Source organism: Nylanderia fulva, unplaced genomic scaffold (assembly GCF_048542155.1).
Source record: "Nylanderia fulva isolate GAGA-0341 unplaced genomic scaffold, ASM4854215v1 Scaffold315, whole genome shotgun sequence".
Taxonomy (NCBI): Eukaryota; Metazoa; Arthropoda; class Insecta; order Hymenoptera; family Formicidae; genus Nylanderia; species Nylanderia fulva.
In genome coordinates, this window is record NW_028190385.1 from 103,249 (window position 1) to 124,715 (window position 21,467).

At 45.9% G+C, this 21,467-nt stretch overlaps 3 protein-coding genes and 1 pseudogene across 3 annotated transcripts; 1 reads left to right on the forward strand and 3 right to left on the reverse strand.

Moving 5' to 3' along the window:
- Positions 1-1,791: 1,791 nt before the first annotated feature.
- Positions 1,792-2,370, forward strand: LOC146722433 (uncharacterized). The gene has a single exon (XM_085484784.1). The coding sequence runs from the start codon at positions 1,792-1,794 to the stop codon at positions 2,368-2,370; it is 579 nt and encodes a 192-aa protein (XP_085340910.1).
- Positions 2,371-11,201: 8,831 nt separating this feature from the next.
- On the reverse strand, positions 11,202-12,853 carry LOC146722434 (large subunit ribosomal RNA; annotated as a pseudogene).
- A 2,147-nt stretch (positions 12,854-15,000) lies between these two features.
- Positions 15,001-17,118, reverse strand: LOC114933291 (uncharacterized). The gene has a single exon (XM_085484785.1). It carries the CDS (start codon positions 17,116-17,118, stop codon positions 15,001-15,003), a length of 2,118 nt encoding a protein of 705 aa, XP_085340911.1.
- Positions 17,119-17,167: 49 nt separating this feature from the next.
- LOC114937720 (uncharacterized) lies at positions 17,168-20,218 on the reverse strand. The gene is made up of 4 exons (XM_085484786.1): positions 19,754-20,218; positions 19,220-19,670; positions 18,257-19,018; positions 17,168-18,066 (listed from the first exon to the last, which is right to left on the reverse strand). Exons 1-4 carry the CDS (start codon positions 20,216-20,218, stop codon positions 17,168-17,170), a joined length of 2,577 nt encoding a protein of 858 aa, XP_085340912.1.
- Positions 20,219-21,467: the final 1,249 nt, after the last annotated feature.

Consider the following 21,467-nt stretch of genomic DNA (forward strand, 5'->3'; position numbering starts at 1 on the left):
CGAAAGGGGTAACTTTGTCAATTTTAAAGATATTCGAAATCTGTAAACGGGTGCTGCTTCCTAATCGTTTGTACCCGTTTGTACCGCTTTCCATTTCGTTTGTACCCCTAAGAGGGTGGAAATACGGGGTATTTAATATTCGCGAAAAGGGTAACTTTGTCAATTTTAAAGATATTCGAATTCCGCAAACGGGTGCTGCTTCCTAATCGTTTGTACCCGTTTGTACCGCTTTCCATTTTGTTTGTACCCCTAAGGGGGTGGAAATACGGGGTATTTAATATTTGCGAAAGGGGTAACTTTGTCAATTTTAAAGATATTCGAATTCTGCAAACGGGTGCTGCTTCCTTAAGGGTGCTGCTTCCTAATCGTTTGTACCCGTTTGTATCGCTTTTCATTTCGTTTGTACCCCAACGGGGGTAAAAATATGGAATGCTGAACAAACAGTATAAGGAATAACTTTGTCAAACTAAACTCAAACTAATATTAAAGTGAAATTAAACTCAAAATAAAATTGAACATAAAATGAATATTCTTGGATTAAAAATTTTAATTTTATTTTATTATTTGTTATTTTTACGAAGCTAAATAACAAAAACTGAAATATTAATATAAATATTTTGATATAATAAATTGAAAATGCGCGAGCGCATGTCTGTGTGCGCGTGTGTTACGCGCGAGCGCCTTAAAATTATATCGAGAGCAGGACGAGCGGAGAAAAGAGCGAGCACGCGACGTGGGACGCGGTGGAGAGGAAGCGTAACCAATCACACGTCGCGTCCCCACCGCGCACATCGTCTCCTCTCCGTTCTGCTTCATGATATATATAAGGCATGAGGTGATTAAGCAAGACTGCTCCTGATAGGAAGCAATTGCACATCGCGTACGATTGAGCTCAGCATCTTCCACTGTTTAACCTAAGACACTTTCTGTCTGTTGTCACTCACGAAAACGCACTCTAAAAAATTTGTCGAAGAAAACTCTTTTCTTGAGTTTATTAAGTCATAATATATATATATATATATTACATACCCCGTATTACAAACATTAAATACCCCGTATTTCCACCCCCTTAGGGGTACAAACGAAATGGAAAGCGGTACAAACGGGTACAAACGATTAGGAAGCAGCACCCGTTTACAGATTTCGAATATCTTTAAAAATAGCAAAGTTACCCCTTTTGCGAACATTAAATACCCCATATTTCCACCCCCTTAGGGGTACAAACGAAATGGAAAGCGGTACAAATGGGTACAAACGATACTGAATCGAACGGCACCACGAAAATTACGATATCTCAAAGTGGGGTGCTGGTGATTTTTCAACCCTTAATAACTTGCAACCCTTAGGGGTACAAACAAAATAAAAATCGGTACAAACGGGTACAAACGAAGTACAATCGAATGCGTACCTGAAATATCCATTTACTTTAAGTCGGGTGCCAGGTTCACATAGCTCGAATGGCAGAGGTACAGAGTCTGGTACCAGGCGAACGGTGGAGACATGTTCCGACTGCATCAAACCCGGCTGACGTGGCAACCAGGGGGATTCCGGTCTCGGAGCTTCTTGGTTTAGACCTGTGGTGGAGAGGCCCCGTCTGGCTTCGGGGACCAACCACCGCGTGGTCCTGTGGTCGGTGACCTCGGTGCCCATCACGAGGAAGAAGAAAAAAGAGCGGTGCACCTGGCCGTCCCGGAGAATCCGGAGGATCTCTTTGAAAGGAGATTCTCCACTTTGACGCGGCTTGTACGCGTAGTAGCCTACTGTTACAGGTTCTATCACAAGGCTCGAGGTATGAGGGACCAAAGCGATTTCCTGTCCGGCGCCGAGTTGGAGATGGCTCTATCTGTGATGGTGAGGCGGACGCAGCGAAGGGAGTTTCCAGGAGAGCTGGGAGCGCTTACGGCGGGCGGCCTATTGCCCGGTGGCTCGTCTCTGCGAGCATTAAGCCCGTTCTTGGACGAGGATGGGTCCTTACGAGTGGGCGGTCGACTTCAATCGGCTCACCTGCCCTTCTCAGAAAAGCACCCGCTGATACTGCCGAAGGAGGGTTACTTTACCGAGCTGGTCCTTCGCGACGCGCATACGGCGACCCTGCATGGAGGCCCTCAACTCATGCGGAGCTATCTTCTCCGTCGCTTCTGGGTCGTGGGGGTGGCCACTCGGGTCCGAAGGATCGCCCGGGACTGCGTGCGCTGTGCCCGCTTCCGCGCGAAACTAGCGCAACAAAAGATGGGTCAGCTGCCGCCGGAGCGCGTACGCTCCACCAGACCCTTTGCATCGGCGGGGGTCGACTACGATGTTACGCTTTTTTCGCTTATCGACTACGATGTTCAGCTTTTTTTCGCTTATCTTTTGTTAAGTTGCAAATAAAGTGAAGTTCTGTGAAACTAGAACAATTAGTGTCTCTTATAGATACTCCTTCAACCACGCGGACGTTCTCCAAGCTCGAAGCCATTTCGAACCAAGACTTACGCGAACACACATTTATATTAACCAAAATATTATAATTATATATAATAGTTATAATAAGGTTTTTACAGAATATATACATTGATATCAACAAAATAATATTAATGTTACATATTTAACATAACGTTACAATGATGTCATTAAAATTACGTAGTATTTACGAAACTTTTAGAGTATACACATTTATATTAACCAAAATACATAAATGTTACATAACAAAGTAACACCAAAATTGCATAACAAATTCATTACGTTATTGACATAAATGATACGTCATTGTTTTGTTTCGCCGATCTATAACATATACATATATAGATTATTATGTAATTGTTTCGTAAATGATCCCTACGTGTTTACTGGGTATCAGAGATGGCAAAATATCAATTAAATTTTTTATAATTGAACAAATGATATGAACAGATTTAATTAAAATATTTTTAATTGACGATTAATTTTAGAAAGATTAATTAGATTTCGATACAATGACAATTGATATAAGCTAGATTAATCGAAGATCGTTTAATTAACAATTAATATGATCGAAGTCAATTAAAGATTATTTAATTGACAATTGATATAAACGAAATTAATCGGAGAACGATCGATTAAAAATTAATACAAGCTAATTTAATTAAAAGTTTTTTAATTAACGATTAATATGAGTTAATTTTAATTAGAAGTACTTTAATTGACGATTGAAAAAAACAGATTCAATCAAAGACAATTCAATTGACAATTGATTTGAGCAGAAACAATTAAAAAATATTTAATTGACGATTAAATATAGCAAATTTAATGCGAATCTCTTCCATTAATGATTGACTTAAGAAAATCGATATAATTTCTCTATTTCCATTAATTAACAATGTGTAACGATTAATACAATTTAAATTTTAATCGAAGATGTTTGATTGATGATATTAAAATGTCTGAATTTAAATAATATATATCTTTTCCTTGGTTCCAGCAAAGTTATTGTACGTAATAGTTACAATATAAATAATAAATAATTTACGTTTTTTAAACCATATTTTTATTCAGAACATTTTCAATTCATTATACATTTTATTATATTTAATTTAATTATATTTAATGTTAATATATATTTCTCGCATTTTTTTCATTTGTTTTAAAATAATAAATGTATAATATGTTATAATAAAATGTGTTGTACATATATACAATATATATTATAATTCAAAATTATTAATCAAATGTAAATATTGCAGGAAGTTTGGTAATATAACGAAGTGTAACCATACAGTTTCCTTCTGGAGAACATTTCTGCATTCAACTAGGTAACCATTTCACAATGTTTTTACATATTACATTCAAATTGTGTTTATTTATTATAAATAAATTATTAAAAAGAAATATTGAAAAATATTGAATAACATAATTAGAATACGTTGTATATAAATATTTATATAAATGGTCTTGTTTTAAAATTGTATTATTATTTAAATGCTTAGAATGTATATATTTTGTTATTATGTATTTATTTATATATTTATATTTTTTTTATATTGAAAAGATTCATTTTTCTTTTTCCTTTTTTTAAATTAATAAATTTTATTAAATATTTGTTTGCCAATTAAACAAAAATGTAATCGTACACCAGCAATTACTTTTCAAAATATTATTTTTCTTGTGTGTGAATAGTTTCATATAATATCTGGATTGCAAATATATTGTTATAATAGTTTTGTTGCATATCTATTATGCATATAATTATTTATAATAAATAAACACAATTTGAATGTAATATGTAAAAACATTGTGAAATGGTTACCTAGTTGAATGCAGAAATGTTCTCCAGAAGGAAACTGTATGGTTACACTTCGTTGTATTACCAAACTTTCTGCAATATTTACATTTGATTAATAATTTTGAATTATAATATATATTGTATATATGTACAACACATTTTATTATAACATATTATACATTGTGATAAATATAAGGCCAACTTATCGAGCTGAATATTCGAGATGTTCAGTCAACTACCATTTATTACATGTATAAATTATAAAACTACAGTCATTATATTAAAACTAACGCAAATTACAATCATTCTATAAACGTTTCGACCGCACGCGGTCTTCTTCAGTATAATTATTGAAATATAAATTCTTACAATTCACATAATATCGAAATTTAATTATAGTTATTCAGAATCAAGAGTTTTTGAGCAATTAACGCGTGTTTCAATCCGTCCTGTCCAACAATGTTCGCCTCGATATGATCCCTGATTTTGTTCAGATCTCGGATAGTTTCATCGTTAATATGCGAGAAATTAACCCGTTCCGTAGGCGCTGCGATTAATAAAAAATTACCGATCAACGTATGTCCAAATTATAATATGTATCCCCTACAATTGGTAGTATGCTTACCTATCATCGTTCTTCTTGACAATTTTGCTACTTCTTAACAGTTATTAAGGATGACACATAACAAACCAACAATACAGAAAGACAGCTCATTTTAAACTCTACTTGATCGGAGAGCGTGCGTGTTTATATACCTGTATGATCTAATATCTATGTTTTACTCGTTAATGTCCTATTTGTCCTATTATTATTTCTTGTTCGCTAATATATCCAAAATATCAAAATACGACTCGCTAAGTAACTCAGTATCTTTGTTTAAATTTAGTCCATTTTTTTGTTCCTTGATATGTAGCATCTCAGAAATGAGTCTTTTATAATAATTATTTTCGTTGTCCATGATCTTAACATTGTCCCAATTAAAAGTATGATGTTCATTTATTATGTGTTCAGAAATTACTGAATGTTTCGTTGAGTCCAATCTAATATTATTTTTATGTTCTTTCATTCGCGTCTGCAATTGCCTCTTTGTTTGGCCTACATAAGATGCATTACAATTATTGCAACTGATCTTATAAACCACATTCGAATTGCATGGATGTTTAGTTTTATCTTTCTGCGCTTTAATAATATTATCCAGTTTGTTGAGACATCTATACCCTACCATACAATTTTTATTTTTTACCGAGGAAACAATCATTTCTGAGATCCCATCTATATACGGAATGACAAAGAATTTTTTATTGACCGAGTCATTTCCTATACTTTTTGTTCTTTCTATGTTGGCCTGTCTCTCTATAATGCTCCCCTTAGATATGATGTGTTCTATCCGATGATTAATTTTGTTAAAAATCAGATCAAGAGGGTAACCATTGCTTCTGAGTATATTAATAATTAACTCCAAATTTTTATTAAAAAATAGTGGATGTGATAGCAATAGACATCTGTCTACAAGGTTATATATTATTCCAATTTTGTGGCATAATGGGTGGTTTGAATAAAATGATAACGTCCTTCCTGAGAAGGTTTCTTTTTGATACCAGTCTATATATATTTTGTTATTAATAATTTTAAGTGATAAATCTAAGAAATTCAAGCTATGGTTAACCTCTTGTTCGACCGTGAATTTAAGTCTTTCATGATAGTTGTTAAAATTATTCACAATCTGAGTCATATTAGTCATAGAGGTGGCCACTATTATGTCATCCACATAACGAAAATAAAACAAACATTCCAAATTCAACGCTTTGAGAACTGTATCCTCAAGATCTTGCATAACCAGGTCTGCAATAATTGGTGATAACGGTGACCCCATAGGGGTCCCAAACGTCTGTTTATAAATTATGTCATCAAATGTAAAATATGTAGAAGTCAATATGAATTTTATACCCCCCAAAAATTCGTTTTTCGGTATTTTAGTATTTATTCCAATGTAATCCCATCTATCGTTAATACCGTCAATCGCAAGATCCAGAGGAACGTTCGTAAACAAAGACACCACATCCAAGGAAAACATCCTATCATTCTCATCAATCTTTTTACCAGACAATATGCTGTACAAATCAAAACTATTATTAATATGACTTTTCGCTTTGGGTAGGCTAGTTCGTAAGGTGTTTTGTAAAAACGTACTCTTTCGTCCTTTTTCACCATCTTTCGCCTCTTTCACCCTCTTTCGTCCTCTCTCACCCTCTTTCATTCTCTAAATTTATAAAACTATATAGTTTTTTCCCAAAAAATTTTTAAATTTTTTTCAAAATTTTATATACAAAATTTTTTAAACAAGTCGGGCGAAAAAAAAATATTTTTGAGTACTTACGTTCATGCAAAATAATGTGTTAAAGATGAGATGTACGAAAGTGACATCGATGTCACTCTCCCCATTCGGCCCGCTGAACGAGTAAAACTCGCTTGGCTCATTCAACAACATTCATCCCGCTCGCAATCATCCATTCCTCAATACTCTACCACGCGCTTCACTCTCTCTGCTGCCTCCACCCTTGCTATACCACAAGGGAGAGACGGCATTCGCATCCATACCTATCAGCAGACGCTTTCTCCCGGCCGTCTCACATACTCTGTCCATGTACGCCAAGTACGGCTCAATACACTTACCATACTGGCAATACATGGACACCACATACATTTCGCCAAAGTCCCCCTTCAACCACACACTCACTCCAAGCTTATTCGTACACTCTCTCACGCACATCACGTCTAACCTAGAGTCATTTACCACCACTGCTGCTTTCACCGTCCCACTTTCGCACACAATCACATCCATACCTATGGGCAAGCCCACCACACGTCCATGCCTTTCATACGGTTCTTGCAGCAGTGCTACACTCACTCGACGTTCGCGCATCATCTCACCCAGATCACACATAACCGCATACGCTCTCTGGCAGTTATACTGCACCACATTCACGCACCATTCATTCGTCATTTATTCTCGCTTTCTCTCTCTCTAACGCTCTCACGTATTCCGGACACACTTCGGACAAAACCGAGTGATCACATTTGCTCCCTTTCAGCGTACAGTTTCTACACACACTTTTCTTTTTACAATTTTTTATCATGTGTCTTACACATCCACATTTTTGGCACAGTCTTTCCTTTTCGGTGCATTGCCGCATCATGTGCCCAAATGCGAAGCACTTGTGGCACCTCAGCACACTGAAAAACTCTTTCACCCTAAAAGCCTTCCAATGCACAAACACTCGTCCGTCACTACAGAGCACATTTCTTATTGCACTTGTAACTTCTAATATCACATTTCCGCAGGTTGCATCTTTCTTCGCATTCCTACTCACAACACGCACACGTTCCATAAATACTCTCTCATCCACTTGCCCTTTCAAGCTCTTCTCATACATTTCTCTCATTAACACTTCACTCGCCATATCATTCGGCACATCGTACAAGATGATCTTTGGGCCTATCTTGCGAGGCAGCTCAACCTTTAGGCCAGCATTCTTAAACTGACCACACTCTCTTATTCTTTTCAACTCACTCTCGCCCATCGTCTCAATCGCTACACCTCCATTCCTCACTTTCCTCACCGCTTTCACACGCACATTCAGTGACTTGCTCACATGCTTCATCATTCTCTCCTTTACTTCCTCACTTGTCACACTCGCACTAGCATCATCCGCTCTCACTATTACCGCATAACTCTTCTCTTTCGTTTTCACTCGTTTTCACATTTACTTCCTGTACCTTATCAATCACGCTCTTTTCAACATTTTTCGCACTCACGCTCGCATAGCTCATTCCACTTCCGCCGTAGGCTAAATCCCGACTCGCTCGACGCATACACTCATCCAGTTTCCCCTGTATTCTCTCATTTTTGCACAACATTTTCATCATCTGTTCTCATATTCTCCCACAATGTCCAGTATTGTCTCACTCGCACTCTTTGAAATTTTGTTCGTCTCCGTAAACAGGAATTTACGGAGTCTCGCACCAATTACTCTCATAAACGCTAGCTCACTTACTTCCGCAACGCTCTCATTCTCTCCCTCATTCACTCGTTTCCGCTTCGCACTCACACTCACAGCACTCGCCTTGCTCGTCACACTATCACTCCTGCTTCTTCCATACCCACACACATCCGCGTCTCCAGGAGCTAAGAACTCCTTGTTAGCATCCTCCGCACCTTCTTCCTTCTGCAGCCTTTGGCGCGCTGGGGCCAGGAAAAACGAATACCTCGTTGGCCTCTCTCAGAATCTTTGTGCCATGTGGCCTTGCCGTCCTCCTCTCAGCTGGGGAGTCGTACGCCTCCACACCCTGCTCAAGCGGAGCCGAGCAAGGCCTGCCCGCTCCTCCAGCCACCACCATTTTGGCAGATGGAGGCGATCTGGGGATGGACTCCCTTCTCTCAAAAGGGTTCTGTTCCTTATCCTTCTCTTTATCCGTTTTGTGTGCCATTGTCGTCGTCATGTATCTCGGTTTTAGTGTATTTGTTGAATTTTTCTCCATAATAAATCCCACGATTCTGGCGAGTCGCAAGGTCCGCTCAGGCAGAGCCCCCAGTACCCGAGTAAGGCGACTTAATTACCGCAGGGTTGCGCCAGGTGCCCTACAGGAATCGTTTACGGCCGTGTACCACCCCCACGACCATGCAGCCCTCGGCACGCTGTCTCCCACCCTGGCTTCGGGGTTCCGCTATGACACACCCCACGTCCAACGGCGGCTCAGCTCTGGATGTTATGCTGGTTGGTTGATCTGTGGGTTCGCATTTATTTCTTCCCACATGCACTCTCATATTGCGGTTATGGCATTGCCTGATGTTCGGCTGCCGAGTGTGCATGCGGCGCCAACACCACTTAGCCGTTGTGCTAGAAGCACAACATTACCAGCGAGACCACGAGGAGGTAGGCATTGACAAGTCCGTTAAGAGGGACGCCAGGACGGCTACATTGTCGCCGCACCCGTCATCGAAGCACCGCTGCCTTAGATCGACTAGCTTGGACTCGCGAAGCCTTTGGGCAAAGATCTTATGTAAGTGCCTCACGACCACGGAGGTGATGGAGATCGGACGGAAATCCCCCGGCAGGGAGCACTCCTCCTTCTTTGGGATGAAAACCGTCCGACTCACCAGCATCGATGCTGGGAAATCTCCGCATTGCAGCACGATGTTGAAGAGGAGAGTTTTGATGGAAACTGGTACCGCTCTCCATATCCGCACGCCGATGCCGTCTAATCCGGGGGCCGAGTTGAGGGGCAGGTTGATGGCTGCCGCCTTCTCACAGGAGACTGGAGACCAGGTGCCACTAAGCTTCGCTTTCGGTGGAAGACGCGGAGCCGGTGCGACAAAAGCGGACTCCTGCGCTACGAACGGGCCCCAGTGCGCGGCCATCTGCCGCACACCGGGAACCACGTCCGCCTCAATGGCACCATCCAGAATCTCCTTGGCCGCGCGCGACATGCTCGAACGGAAGAGGCGCTGGACGCGCGCATACGCCGCTCGGCGGCGCGCTTTTCTACCCGGATTGACAACACGGTTTCGTACGGGCGGTCGCACACGAGAAGGCGTTGGAGGGAACACACTCGATACCCACGGGCCCAGGTCCTCGACACTCCGCTAGGCCATCCAGAATTCCTGATCAGATCTGGATCAGGATATGGGACTTTCATCCCTGGATGGCTTCCTACAACCGGGATAAGCGCGCGTATAGCACTGGCAAAACTGCCGTACGCATCACCCTCAGCCGGGAGAAGATGGAGAAAGCGGAGGCGTGCCGGGTGACCCGTGGGGAGAGATGGCGACGGATCAAGGGGAGGCGGGAGGACTGGAGCCACCGGCCGAGAGAAACGAGCTCTCGCTCGATGATGCGGCTGCCAGATCCTCCAGTGCCGCCGCGACGAGGCGCTGGTAACCGCCGTTCTTACGCATCCCCTTGATGGCATCAAGGGTGCGATTCGGAACGACGGTTAACAGATGTTGATTCATAAACCTAACGCCTCGATTCGCGGCAAGCGCCTCCTCCCTCGTCATCATGCGCTTCTCTTCGTCGCTCCATTGGCGGTTAACCCTCTCGACGTTAACCTCCTCGTTGACGATGGCCTCGTGTGCACATCGGCGATGGAGGCCGAGTCCGGTCTTCGTGGTGAACGCACGATCACAGTGTGGGCATGGGAATTGCGGGGCTTGCGGGGAGCAGGGACAGGGGCAGCGGGTGTTGGGCGGCGTCGTGGCCTAGCGGGCGGCCGACGAGAAGAGCCTGGAGAGGGGTCAGGAGAGGGTGGCGAAGGGACGACAGGACCGGCGGCCCGAGGCTGCCGCCGGAGATTATATTTTTCTCTTCTTGTGGTGCCTGCCGTAAACAGACCCGAAGGGCTGGCAACCCCACGGACCCGGACGGAGCGTTGCCGCTCCGCCAAGCCAGAGCCCCGTTGGCCGCCGGGAGGTTGGTTCCGACGTTGCCCGACTCTCACCGCGAGGAGGTGGGGTTGGCGCATGGAAACCACCAAAATCGGCGGCTCCCTTAAGAGAGTCATAGTTACTCCCGCCGTTTACCCGCGCTTGCTTGAATTTCTTCACGTTAACATTCAGAGCACTGGGCAGAAATCACATTGCGTCAACACCCGCGAGGGCCATCGCAATGCTTTGTTTTAATTAGACAGTCGGATTCCCCTAGTCCGTGCCAGTTCTGAGCTGAGCGTTGAATGGCGGCCGAAGAGGACGACCACGACGGCTTGCGCCGCCACGGAAGCCTCGCAGCAAGGAAGATCCGCGGGAGGCCAAGGCACGGGACCGAGCTCGGATCCCGGGACCGGCGCGAGAACGCCGACCGTTCACCTCGCCCAGGCCCGGCACGTCAGCCCCGCTTCTCAGAGCCAATCCTTATTCCGAAGTTACGGATCCAATTTGCCGACTTCCCTTACCTACATTATTCTATCGACTAGAGGCTCTTTACCTTGGAGACCTGCTGCGGATATGGGTACGAACCGGCGCGACACCTCCACGTGGCCCTCTCCTGGATTTTCAAGGTCCGAGGGGAAGATCCGGACACCGCCGCAACTGCGGTGCTCTTCGCGTTCCAAACCCTATCTCCCTGCTAGAGGTTTCCAGGAAACTCGAATGCTTATACAGAAAAGAAAACTCTTCCCGGATCTCCCGACGGCGTCTCCAGGTCATTTTGGGTTACCCCGACGAACACTCTTACAAGGGTCCCGAATTGTATGCGGTTCCGCTGCCGGGTTCCGGAATAGGAACCGGATTCCCTTTTGCCCGACGGGCGTGTGTCTTTCGTATAATATTTATTATTATTTCTCGACACTCGAGTATATTGTACGCCGTCATTGACATAGGATTTCTCCTAGGCTTAGGATCGACTGACTCGTGTGCAACGGCTGTTCACACGAAACCCTTCTCCACGTCAGTCCTCCAGGGCCTCGCTGGAGTATTTGCTACTACCACCAAGATCTGCACCGACGGCGGCTCCAGGCAAGCTCGCGCCCAGACTTTTCTGCGCTCACCGTCGCGACCCTCCTACTCGTCAGGGCTTCGTGACGACGCGAGAGAAGACTAACGCCCGCTCCCGGTTGCCGCCCCACTTGCCACTGACGGCAGAGTATAGGCTCGACGCTTCAGCGCCATCCATTTTCAAGGCTAGTTGCTTCGGCAGGTGAGTTTTACACATTCCTTAGCGGATTCCGACTTCCATGGCCACCGTTCTGCTGTCTTAAGCAACCAACGCCTTTCATGGTGTCCCATGAGCGTCGAGTTGGGCGCCTTAACTCTGCGTTTGGTTCATCCCACAGCGCCAGTTCTGCTTACCAAAAATGGCCCACTTGGCACTCTGATTCGAAGATGCTCGTGGCCTCATAATTCAAGAAAGCCAGAGATCTCACCCATTTAAAGTTTGAGAATAGGTTGAGGTCGTTTTGGCCCCAAGGCCTCTAATCATTCGCTTTACCAGATGAGACTCGCGCGCGTTCCGTGCGGAACGGCCGAGTGCCAGCTATCCTAAGGGAAACTTCGGAGGGAACCAGCTACTAGATGGTTCAATTAGTCTTTCGCCCCTATACCCAGTTCCGACGATCGATTTGCACGGACTCCGCGGGACATCGCCGACCGACGCGAAGCCAGCGCCGCTGACGATGAATCTCCCCGTTCGATCTTTCGGGTTTCTTAGGTTTACCCCTGAACGGTTTCACGTACTCTTGAACTCTCTTTTCAAAGTTCTTTTCAACTTTCCCTCACGGTACTTGTTCGCTATCGGTCTCGTGGTCGTATTTAGCCTTAGATGGAGTTTACCACCCACTTAGAGCTGCACTCTCAAGCAACCCGATTCTAAGGAGAGATTCTCCCGAGGCGCGCACCGGTCGCTAACGGGCCTGGCACCCTCTACGGGTAAGTAGGCCCCATTCAAGATGGACTTGGACGCGACGCGGCACCTCGGGATAAGCGGATCCTTTCGAACACCACATTTCCCTGCGGCGGAACCGCGGGATTCGGTGCTGGGCTCTTTCCTGTTCGCTCGCCGCTACTAAGGAAATCCTGGTCAGTTTCTTTTCCTCCGCTTAATAATATGCTTAAATTCAGCGGGTAATCTCGCCTGCTCTGAGGTCGTCGCATAGTGAGTTTTCGTAGCCGTTTGCCTCCTCCGCGTCGCTCATCGTCGTCTCTCCTCTATAATATATAAGAAGGGAGAGAGAGAGAGCGTCGACGAGAGAGCAGCAGCGGCAGCACACGAAATACGCGAGAAGGCAAATCGCCGGGGCGCTAACCGCACACACACTCGTTGGTGGTAATGGAGACGATATATCGCGGGGTTCGAAATTCTCGGCTCTCCTTTCTCTTTTATATACGAAATTCGGGCGGAATCGATTCGACGAGTACACGACGCGGCGCGCCGGTCCTTTTTTTTTGCTTTACGAAAATTTCGTGGACTCGGACACGCGGTCGGCTCGCGATTCAAAACCCTTCTCCGTAAAGAGGTAAAGGATTACGAATGCTCTCTCCGCCGGACGACGACGCGCCGTATATTTCTCCGTAATACCGTTATGTGTGCGGGCAAGGGCGCCTCGGCATAAGACGCGCGAGCGCTATCGCACCGAGAGACGCGGCACAGAGTGCGAGAGCAGTCGGTCAGTCTGTGTGATGTACGGAGAGGAGAGACGGTGAGACATGCGCTACCTACTTTCGGGAGACAACGACGCACGCGCCGCTCTAGGGAAAGCGGTGCCATTCACCGCCCTGACCCTTTTTTTGGCCGTTTGTTGCTCCCTTCGCGCGCGCTCTTACTCTCATCCCATTTCTCCTCGGCTCTCGCGTACACACACGACTTGGATACACAAACACGCTCCCCCTCTTAATTCGCGCAGCATTCTCTGGGCGCGCGTTTCGCCAACGTTTTACACGCTTGTGCGCTTCTCTTTCTCATTATTATTTCGGTGTGTCATTTCAGACGACGCAAGGATTTGCGCCGCGGCTGGTCGGCGCGGCACAGACACCTCGGGCGAACGTCCAACGATCGCTCGTACGCCCATTGTAAGCGTTGCACAGAGCACAGGCGACGCGCGCGCCATTCTCTGATCGCCCGCGTCGTGGCCGTGCGCGCTTTTCGGGCGCAAGCAGTTTAGGGGTACTAAAACGACTCTCAGCCAGGCGTGGTCCGGGAATTGTATCCGTGGACCGCAATGTGCGTTCGAAATGTCGATGTTCATGTGTCCTGCAGTTCACAAGTTGTGCGAGAACCTTCGATTTGTTTTAATTTTCCGCGCAGAGGCAAATTTATTTATTTATAAGTCGGCTCGTAGATACGAAGGAGACTGGATGCGGAGAAAATTGTAAAGGTGGAGAAATTCACTTTTGAGGCAAAGCAGTTTTATTCAAAACTCTCGCAGACAAGATTAAAACGCGGAAGTTCGCTCTAGAACGAGATAAATTCGCGCGATGCTCTTTTCGCTGATATACACGGAGACGTCTCTTCAGTTCAGACTCCTCGAGTAGACTCATTTTTGATCCTCGCGGAATTCGGCAGCTAAGGGGGCGATCGATCATCCGATCGACGCGTGGCACACGTGCTGAAATCCTATTCGCGGACGATTGCCCCATCACGCTCCGAAACGCGAGACAAAGGCGAGTTTTTGTAGATTCCTCGCTCGCGGAATCGAAAACAACCGGAATAACATCTCGGCGTCGAATATTTTCAATTTCTACGATTAACCTTGCTTCGTCGCTCCGAAAATACGTGACAATTTTAAACATACCGCCCGCCTCGCATTTGAACGTATGCGAATATGCGAAATATAGCCAACGGTAGTCTTCAACGTACGATGAAGACAATAAATCAATTTTCAATCAACCAAGAAATCAAACAAGAGATCAATGCAATAATTCCTTGCGATCGAATAACGAGGGCAAGTAATCAGAAGGTGAAAAAACCTTTTACAATTTTCGAGTAAATATTTCTAAATTATAAAGACGCTCTCAATTTTCAATAGGCACTGAGCCTTAGCAAATATTCGCCTCTTTCGGCTGTTCGAGCACGCAAATACAATTATACATGTTTCGAAATTCTACCGACAATGCGATGGGTCGAATAACAAAGTCATAAATGCGATACCTGGCTCGAAAACCACGCCGAAGAGGAGAATATTGCCTAACATAGTAGATTTTGACGCTAAATACATAAATCACACCCGAAATTTATCAAATAATTACAATCTAAGTTTAACGCAAGTACAATTTTCAAATATTGCTATTGATTGGCAGCCGGCACAGTAGCGTAATTGGTCGTTTCAGGATCGAGCTCGCAGTTCTCACCGTAACTACTCGCACGAGTCCATCCGAGCCGGGATGAATCTGCGTGACTCGCGCTAGGTTCCACTTGCTCGGAGGGAGCAAGGGATTCTTCAACAAGGCGAGTTCTCCTATGCGAAAACAAGACGTTTTTTCCGACCACTTATGCCGCTGCTGCAGGGAGTGCAAGTAGTCTTGTGACCACGAGCGCCAAATCTGTTCGACTAAAGAATGGACCATCTGCCATCGCGATAGTCGATTCGCATTACTTTCGAGCACTGACTCCTCCGGTATCGCAATTATGGGGCGCCCGATCAGGAAATGACCCGGAGTGAGTGCCGATAGGTCACTCGGATCGTCGCTTAATGCCGCGATCGGACGAGAATTTAAGCACGCCTCGATTTGGCATAATAACGTCGCGAATTCGGCCTGTGACAGAGTTCGCGAACCGGCGACTCGTTTTAAGTGCGACTTGAGACTTTTGATTCCCGCCTCCCATAGCCCACCGAAGTGAGGAGCCGCAGACGGAATGAAGTTCCATTCAATTTTGTCATTTGCAAGGATGTCGTGCAGTGACGAATCCTTCATCAAGGCGCTGAACGCGTCGTTCAATTCCTTGTCAGCCCCGTGGAAGTTCGTTCCATTATCGCTATATAGCTTGGACGGCAAGCCCCTTCGGCTCACAAATCGCCGAAAGGCGGCGAGGAACCCAGCGCTAGAGTAGTCTTCGACTAGCTCTACGTGGATTGCTTTCGTGACGAGGCAGATGAACAAAGCTATATAATTTTTTCTGGTTTTTTGGCCTCTGCCAACGAACGGCGTGACTAAGAAAGGGCCAGCATAATCCACTCCCGTATGAGCAAATGGAGACGACGGATTGACGCGTGGAGACGGGAGGTCTCCCATGAATTGGTTCGAAAGTTTAGCCGAGTGACGTACGCAAGGGATGCATTGTCTTATATATCCCTTGACGGAGTTTTGCCCTCCCATTAACCAATAATTCTGACGAAGGGTGCGCAGCACGATTTGAACTCCACCGTGGAGTGTACTCTTATGAGCTTGAGCGATTAGAAGGTAAGCGAGTTGTCCGCGCGGCACGATTACGGGATGTTGCTCATCGTAGCTAAGAGCGGAGTGTCGCAACCGCCCGCCAAGCCGGAGTACCGAATCTTTTCCTAAGAATGGAGCAAAAGTTCGAAGGGAACTCTTTTTTGAAATCGTGGCAGTCTTTTGCAAAGTTTTGAATTCGACCTTGAAAGCTCTCCGCTGGACATAAGACAGCCAGAATTGCTCGGCCCGTTTAAGCTCGTCGACGCTCAGTGTCGAATCTTTTTTAAATTTACGAACCTTTTCCTTCCGCAGTAAGGCGAGAAACCTGTGGACGTAAGCCGTCACTCGGACGAGCTTCGTCCAACTTGAAAATTTGTAAAGTAGATCCCACTCTTCTTCACCTTTAATGTGAAGAACTTTGGTTTTTCGCAGTTCAGCTGAAACTTGCTGTAGTTCATTAGTGGGTCTAGTATTCGTCATATCATGAATCGGCCAAGCCGTTGAAGGTTGCCGAAGCCATGGTGGTCCCGTCCACCATAGCGAATGCGACACTAACTCAGACGCGGATAGCCCGCGCGACGCACAATCCGCCGGGTTCTCTGCCGATGGTACGTGACTCCACCGAGTAGATGGCAAATTGTTCTGTATTTCAGCCACGCGGTTGGCCACGTATGTGTTCCACTTTGATGGGTGCTGGCGCAACCACGCCAGAGCTATCGTGGAATCCGTCCAACAATGGATCGGAGTTCCAACTAACTGCAACGAATTAACAGTCCACTTTACGAGGCGACTCAATAACACTACCGCGTTTAACTCTAGACGCGGGATGCTCACGGTTTTCACGGGCGCGACCTTTGTTTTTGCTGCGATTAAATTTATTGCGAAGTCTGAAAGCGAATGATAGACGCAAAGATATACGACGGCGGCATAAGCTCGATTTGACGCGTCAGCGAAACCGTGTATCTCTAGCGCGAGAGTTTGTGGACCTTGACCAGTCCACCGTGGAATTTTGATCATTTCTAATTTGTGAAATTCTGATACAAAATAATTCCAACGGGACGTTAACTCATCGGAGATGAGAGAGTCCCATTCGCAATGTAACCACCACAGCTCTTGAAGTATTATTTTTGCCACGATCACGACGGGAGCGGCCCATCCGAGAGGGTCGTAAAGCCTCGCGAATAAATGAAAGAATTGAGCGTTTGGTAGGAACGCTGGGGGTGGTCGAGTTCACGACCAAGCGAAACACGTCTTCGTTAGGCATCCATGACAGGCCGAGAACTTTAAGTGAATCTTCCGTCAGGATTAGATGATCGGTTACTTCCGATTGGTCAACAGACAAATCCTTGAGAAGTTCGATCGAATTTGATGCCCATTTCCTTAATTGAAATCCCCCCTTTTCCATTAACTGCATCAATTGAACGCGAGTATTTTTTAAAGATTTTATATCATCCGCGCCAAACAGGGCGTCGTCTACATAAATAGACTCTCCTAGGATAGGAACCGCGGCCTTGAACTTTTCTCCCTCGTCAAGGGCGAGCTGTTTCAATACTCGCATTGCGAGATACGGAGCGGGAGCGAGACCGTAAGTGTCCGTTAACAAGCGAAAATGTCGAACGGGCGCTTCCGCTTGAGGACGCCAAAGAATTCTTTGGTAGTCTGAATCTTGCTCATGAATTTGAATTTGCCGAAACATCTTGGCGATGTCGGCCGTACAGACGAAGCTCCACCGTCGCCATCGCGATAACACGGCAGGTAGATCTTGCTGTAATTTGGGCCCTATTAATAAAAAGTCATTCAACGACGTGCCATTCCTAGTTCGGCACGACGCGTTGAAAACGACCCGTAATTTAGTCGTGCAACTATCTTCCCGAATCACGGGGTGGTGCGGAATGTAAACGGGCAAATACTCGGTTTTTTCCGATTCGTCGACGCTAGTCATATGTCCGAGGGACTCGTATTCCGCTAGAAATTCGTTATACTGCGAATACAGGTTCCGATCGATTTCTCAATCTGTTTTCCATGCGGTTGTACAGCGACCGCGCAATGGAAAGAGACTCTCCGATTTCGATCGGAGGATCACATTTAAAGGGTAGTCGAACGACGTATCGTCTGTCGGACAACCGACTATGCGTCTGCACAAAGTGTCGCTCACAAATCTCTTCCTCCTCCGTGAGGGGAATTTGAGGCGCGATCTCCTCATCTTCCCAGAACCGCTGGAGAAGAGTGTCTATCTCTTGACCAAGAACGCAATTTAAAACGGCTTCTTTTGAAGCCTTCCGTTTATTTTCGGTCGGACCGGAAATAATCCAACCGAGCGCGGTTAGTTGAGCTGTGGGGGTACCGAGCGGACCTTGCCTCAAGTCGCGCATCAAAAGTGAGCCATAAACGTCGGCTCCAAGAAGCAAGTGAATTTGATGTTTGCTCGACGGATCCGGATCCGCGAGGGAAAGGCCCTTCAAGTGAGGCCACGATTCGACAGGTCGAACTCGCGAAGCCGCGTACGACGTGATCTTCGGAAACACGTACACTGTGATTGGAAATACCGGGTCGGATTTCGCGCACGGAGTCATTCGCAAGGACACGCGCGACTTTGCGGCACCCGTGTAGGTTTCCCCGAATCCTTTGATTTGTAAATCGGTTCTTTGTCGCCTGGTCCGTATGGTTTGACAGAAAGATTCCGATATAAAACTAAAATTGGATCCCTGATCCAATAGCGCGCGAACCTTAAAGCGTCGGCCCTCAGCGGTGTGGATGTTCACCCACGCGGTTGCGAGGAGAACCGCGGGAGTCGTAAAGTCCGGCGGCTCGATTGTCTGGACGCTGGCCACGGCAGCGTTATTGGAACCGTCCAAGGCGTCGGACTTCGCATTCGTTTTCACGCTTGGTTTCGCAGCTTCCGAATCTTTTCTGACAGCTGACGATTAATAATTTTCGGAATGCAATAAAGAATGATGAGACCGACTGCAGTGGTTGCATCGCTGTTGGCTCGGGCAATTCGGCGATATATGCCCCGAGCGCAAGCAATTAAAGCATACACGATTTTTGCGAGCGAGCTCATTTCGTTGTTCAACTGATTTTTGACGAAACGGCTCGCACTTTATCACGAAATGATTGCCTGAGCAGCATATGCACTTGACAGCGGAGACGTTATGCATTGACGAACGCGGCTTGTTTGGCTTTTGATTAACACTTTCTCTTGAAACTTCCGCGAAGTCTGACAATCCGCGGATTCGAGTCGTAAGAAATTCATGAATATCTTTGTACGCCGGAATTGAAGTTATAGAGGAACACTTCAAGTTCCACTCGCTTCGCGTTTTTTGACAGAATTTTTGTGAGACGCAATAAACCATCATATCGTCCCACTGAGCAACCGGTCGACTCAAATTCGTCAGCGCGGCCAGCGATGCAGCCACCGTGTCTCGCAATCTCTTTAACTCGCCTACGCTTTCATGTTTCATAACGGGCATGCTCATGAAAGCATGCAAGTGAGTATTAATCAAGGTCGCCTCATCATCATATTCGGCAATTAAGAGTTGCCACGCCGATTCGTAATTCGGATCCGAAATCTTTAAATTATTTATTATTAAGGCAGCGTCACCGATGACACTTGTTTTCAGGTAATGAAACTTTTGAGTGTTAGTGAGCGTACCGTTACTAGCAACGAGAGACTCAAAAGTGTTCTTGAAGATTTCCATTCGGAAAACTTCCCCGAAAATTTCGGAAGCGTAATACGAGGCAACTGGAAACCATTATTATTACTGTCGCGAAACGAGTAGTCAGTGCTACGATCGAGAGAAGGCGGTGAAGAGACGCTTAATTTACTTATCATATCACGGAGCATATCGGCCGTCTCGAGGTAGACATCCTCAGCGATTAGAAAATCTTCATCGACGCAGTAGGCAACCTTCGCCCGTTCATCTGAAGACGTAGATTGTAAGAGCTTGACGTGGAGCTCCCTGCAGGATGCCCAGAGCGACGTAAGCTCGTCCAATCGTTCTTGAATTTTTGGCAGGGTAATATTGACCTTAGCCAACTTCTTGTAATTCACGAGCACGCGTTTCACTTGAGAGATCGTGTCTAATTGCGCGATCAACAGATCTTTTGCTGTCGACATTTTTTTTTTTTTTTGAGCAACGTCAGTAGTACAGACGGAAAGATTCGCGGACGCTTCCTCTATCGAACGCGACGCGTATGTCTCAAGTTTGACTTGAGACCATTGATTATGTCAGGCGCGTGAACGGCGCGGACGGCAAGAGTTCGCGGACGACCTTGTTGTCGAAACGCGACGAATTTGTCTCAAAAGAGACCACTGAGTATGTCGGGCGCGTGAACGGCGCCGACGGCACGAGTTCGCGAACGACCTGACTGTCGAACGCAACGAATTTGTCTCAAAAGAGACCACTGAGTATGTCGGGCGCGTGAACGGCGCCGACGGCACGAGTTCGCGAACGACCTGACCGTCGAACGCGACGAATTTGTCTCGAAAGAGACCACTAAGTATGTCGGGCGCGTGAACGGCGCCGACGGCACGAGTTCGCGAACGACCTGACTGTCGAACGCGACGAATTTGTCTCGAAAGAGACCACTAAGTTTCGTCTCACGAGTCGAATTGGGTTTTGACGACGTGAATCGGAGTCTACCCGTACACTTGTTTCTCTAAAGCGAACTCGACACTTGGTTCCTGTCTCTTCTTTTGCACACTCGTTTGTAAGACGATGTGCTTCTATTGTCCACCCGCGCTTTTTCACTGTCCGCGAGAGTCACACGAGAATCACTTTCTCCGTTTTACCTTATCGTCCTCGTTATCTTCACAATCCGGCTCGAAGGACCATTTTACTTCTGTGCGAGAACCTTCGATTTGTTTTAATTTTCCGCGCAGAGGCAAATTTATTTATTTATAAGTCGGCTCGTAGATACGAAGGAGACTGGATGCGGAGAAAATTGTAAAGGTGGAGAAATTCACTTTTGAGGCAAAGCAGTTTTATTCAAAACTCTCGCAGACAAGATTAAAACGCGGAAGTTCGCTCTAGAACGAGATAAATTCGCGCGATGCTCTTTTCGCTGATATACACGGAGACGTCTCTTCAGTTCAGACTCCTCGAGTAGACTCATTTTTGATTCTCGCGGAATTCGGCAGCTAAGGGGGCGATCGATCATCCGATCGACGCGTGGCACACGTGCTGAAATCCTATTCGCGGACGATTGCCCCATCACGCTCCGAAACGCGAGACAAAGGCGAGTTTTTGTAGATTCCTCGCTCGCGGAATCGAAAACAACCGGAATAACATCTCGGCGTCGAATATTTTCAATTTCTACGATTGACCTTGCTTCGTCGCTCCGAAAATACGTGACAATTTTAAACA

Coding starts and splice junctions, on each gene's coding strand:
- LOC114937720 (XM_085484786.1), bottom strand. CDS start 20,218: ATGTCGACAGCAAAAGATCTGTTGATCGCGCAATTAGACACGATCTCT. Junction 19,671..19,753: donor GTCTCTCGTTGCTAGTAACG/GTACGCTCACTA, acceptor AATAATTTAAAG/ATTTCGGATCCGAATTACGA. Junction 19,019..19,219: donor CAAGTGCATATGCTGCTCAG/GCAATCATTTCG, acceptor ATTAATCGTCAG/CTGTCAGAAAAGATTCGGAA.
- LOC146722433 (XM_085484784.1), top strand. CDS start 1,792: ATGAGGGACCAAAGCGATTTCCTGTCCGGCGCCGAGTTGGAGATGGCT.
- LOC114933291 (XM_085484785.1), bottom strand. CDS start 17,118: ATGATCAAAATTCCACGGTGGACTGGTCAAGGTCCACAAACTCTCGCG.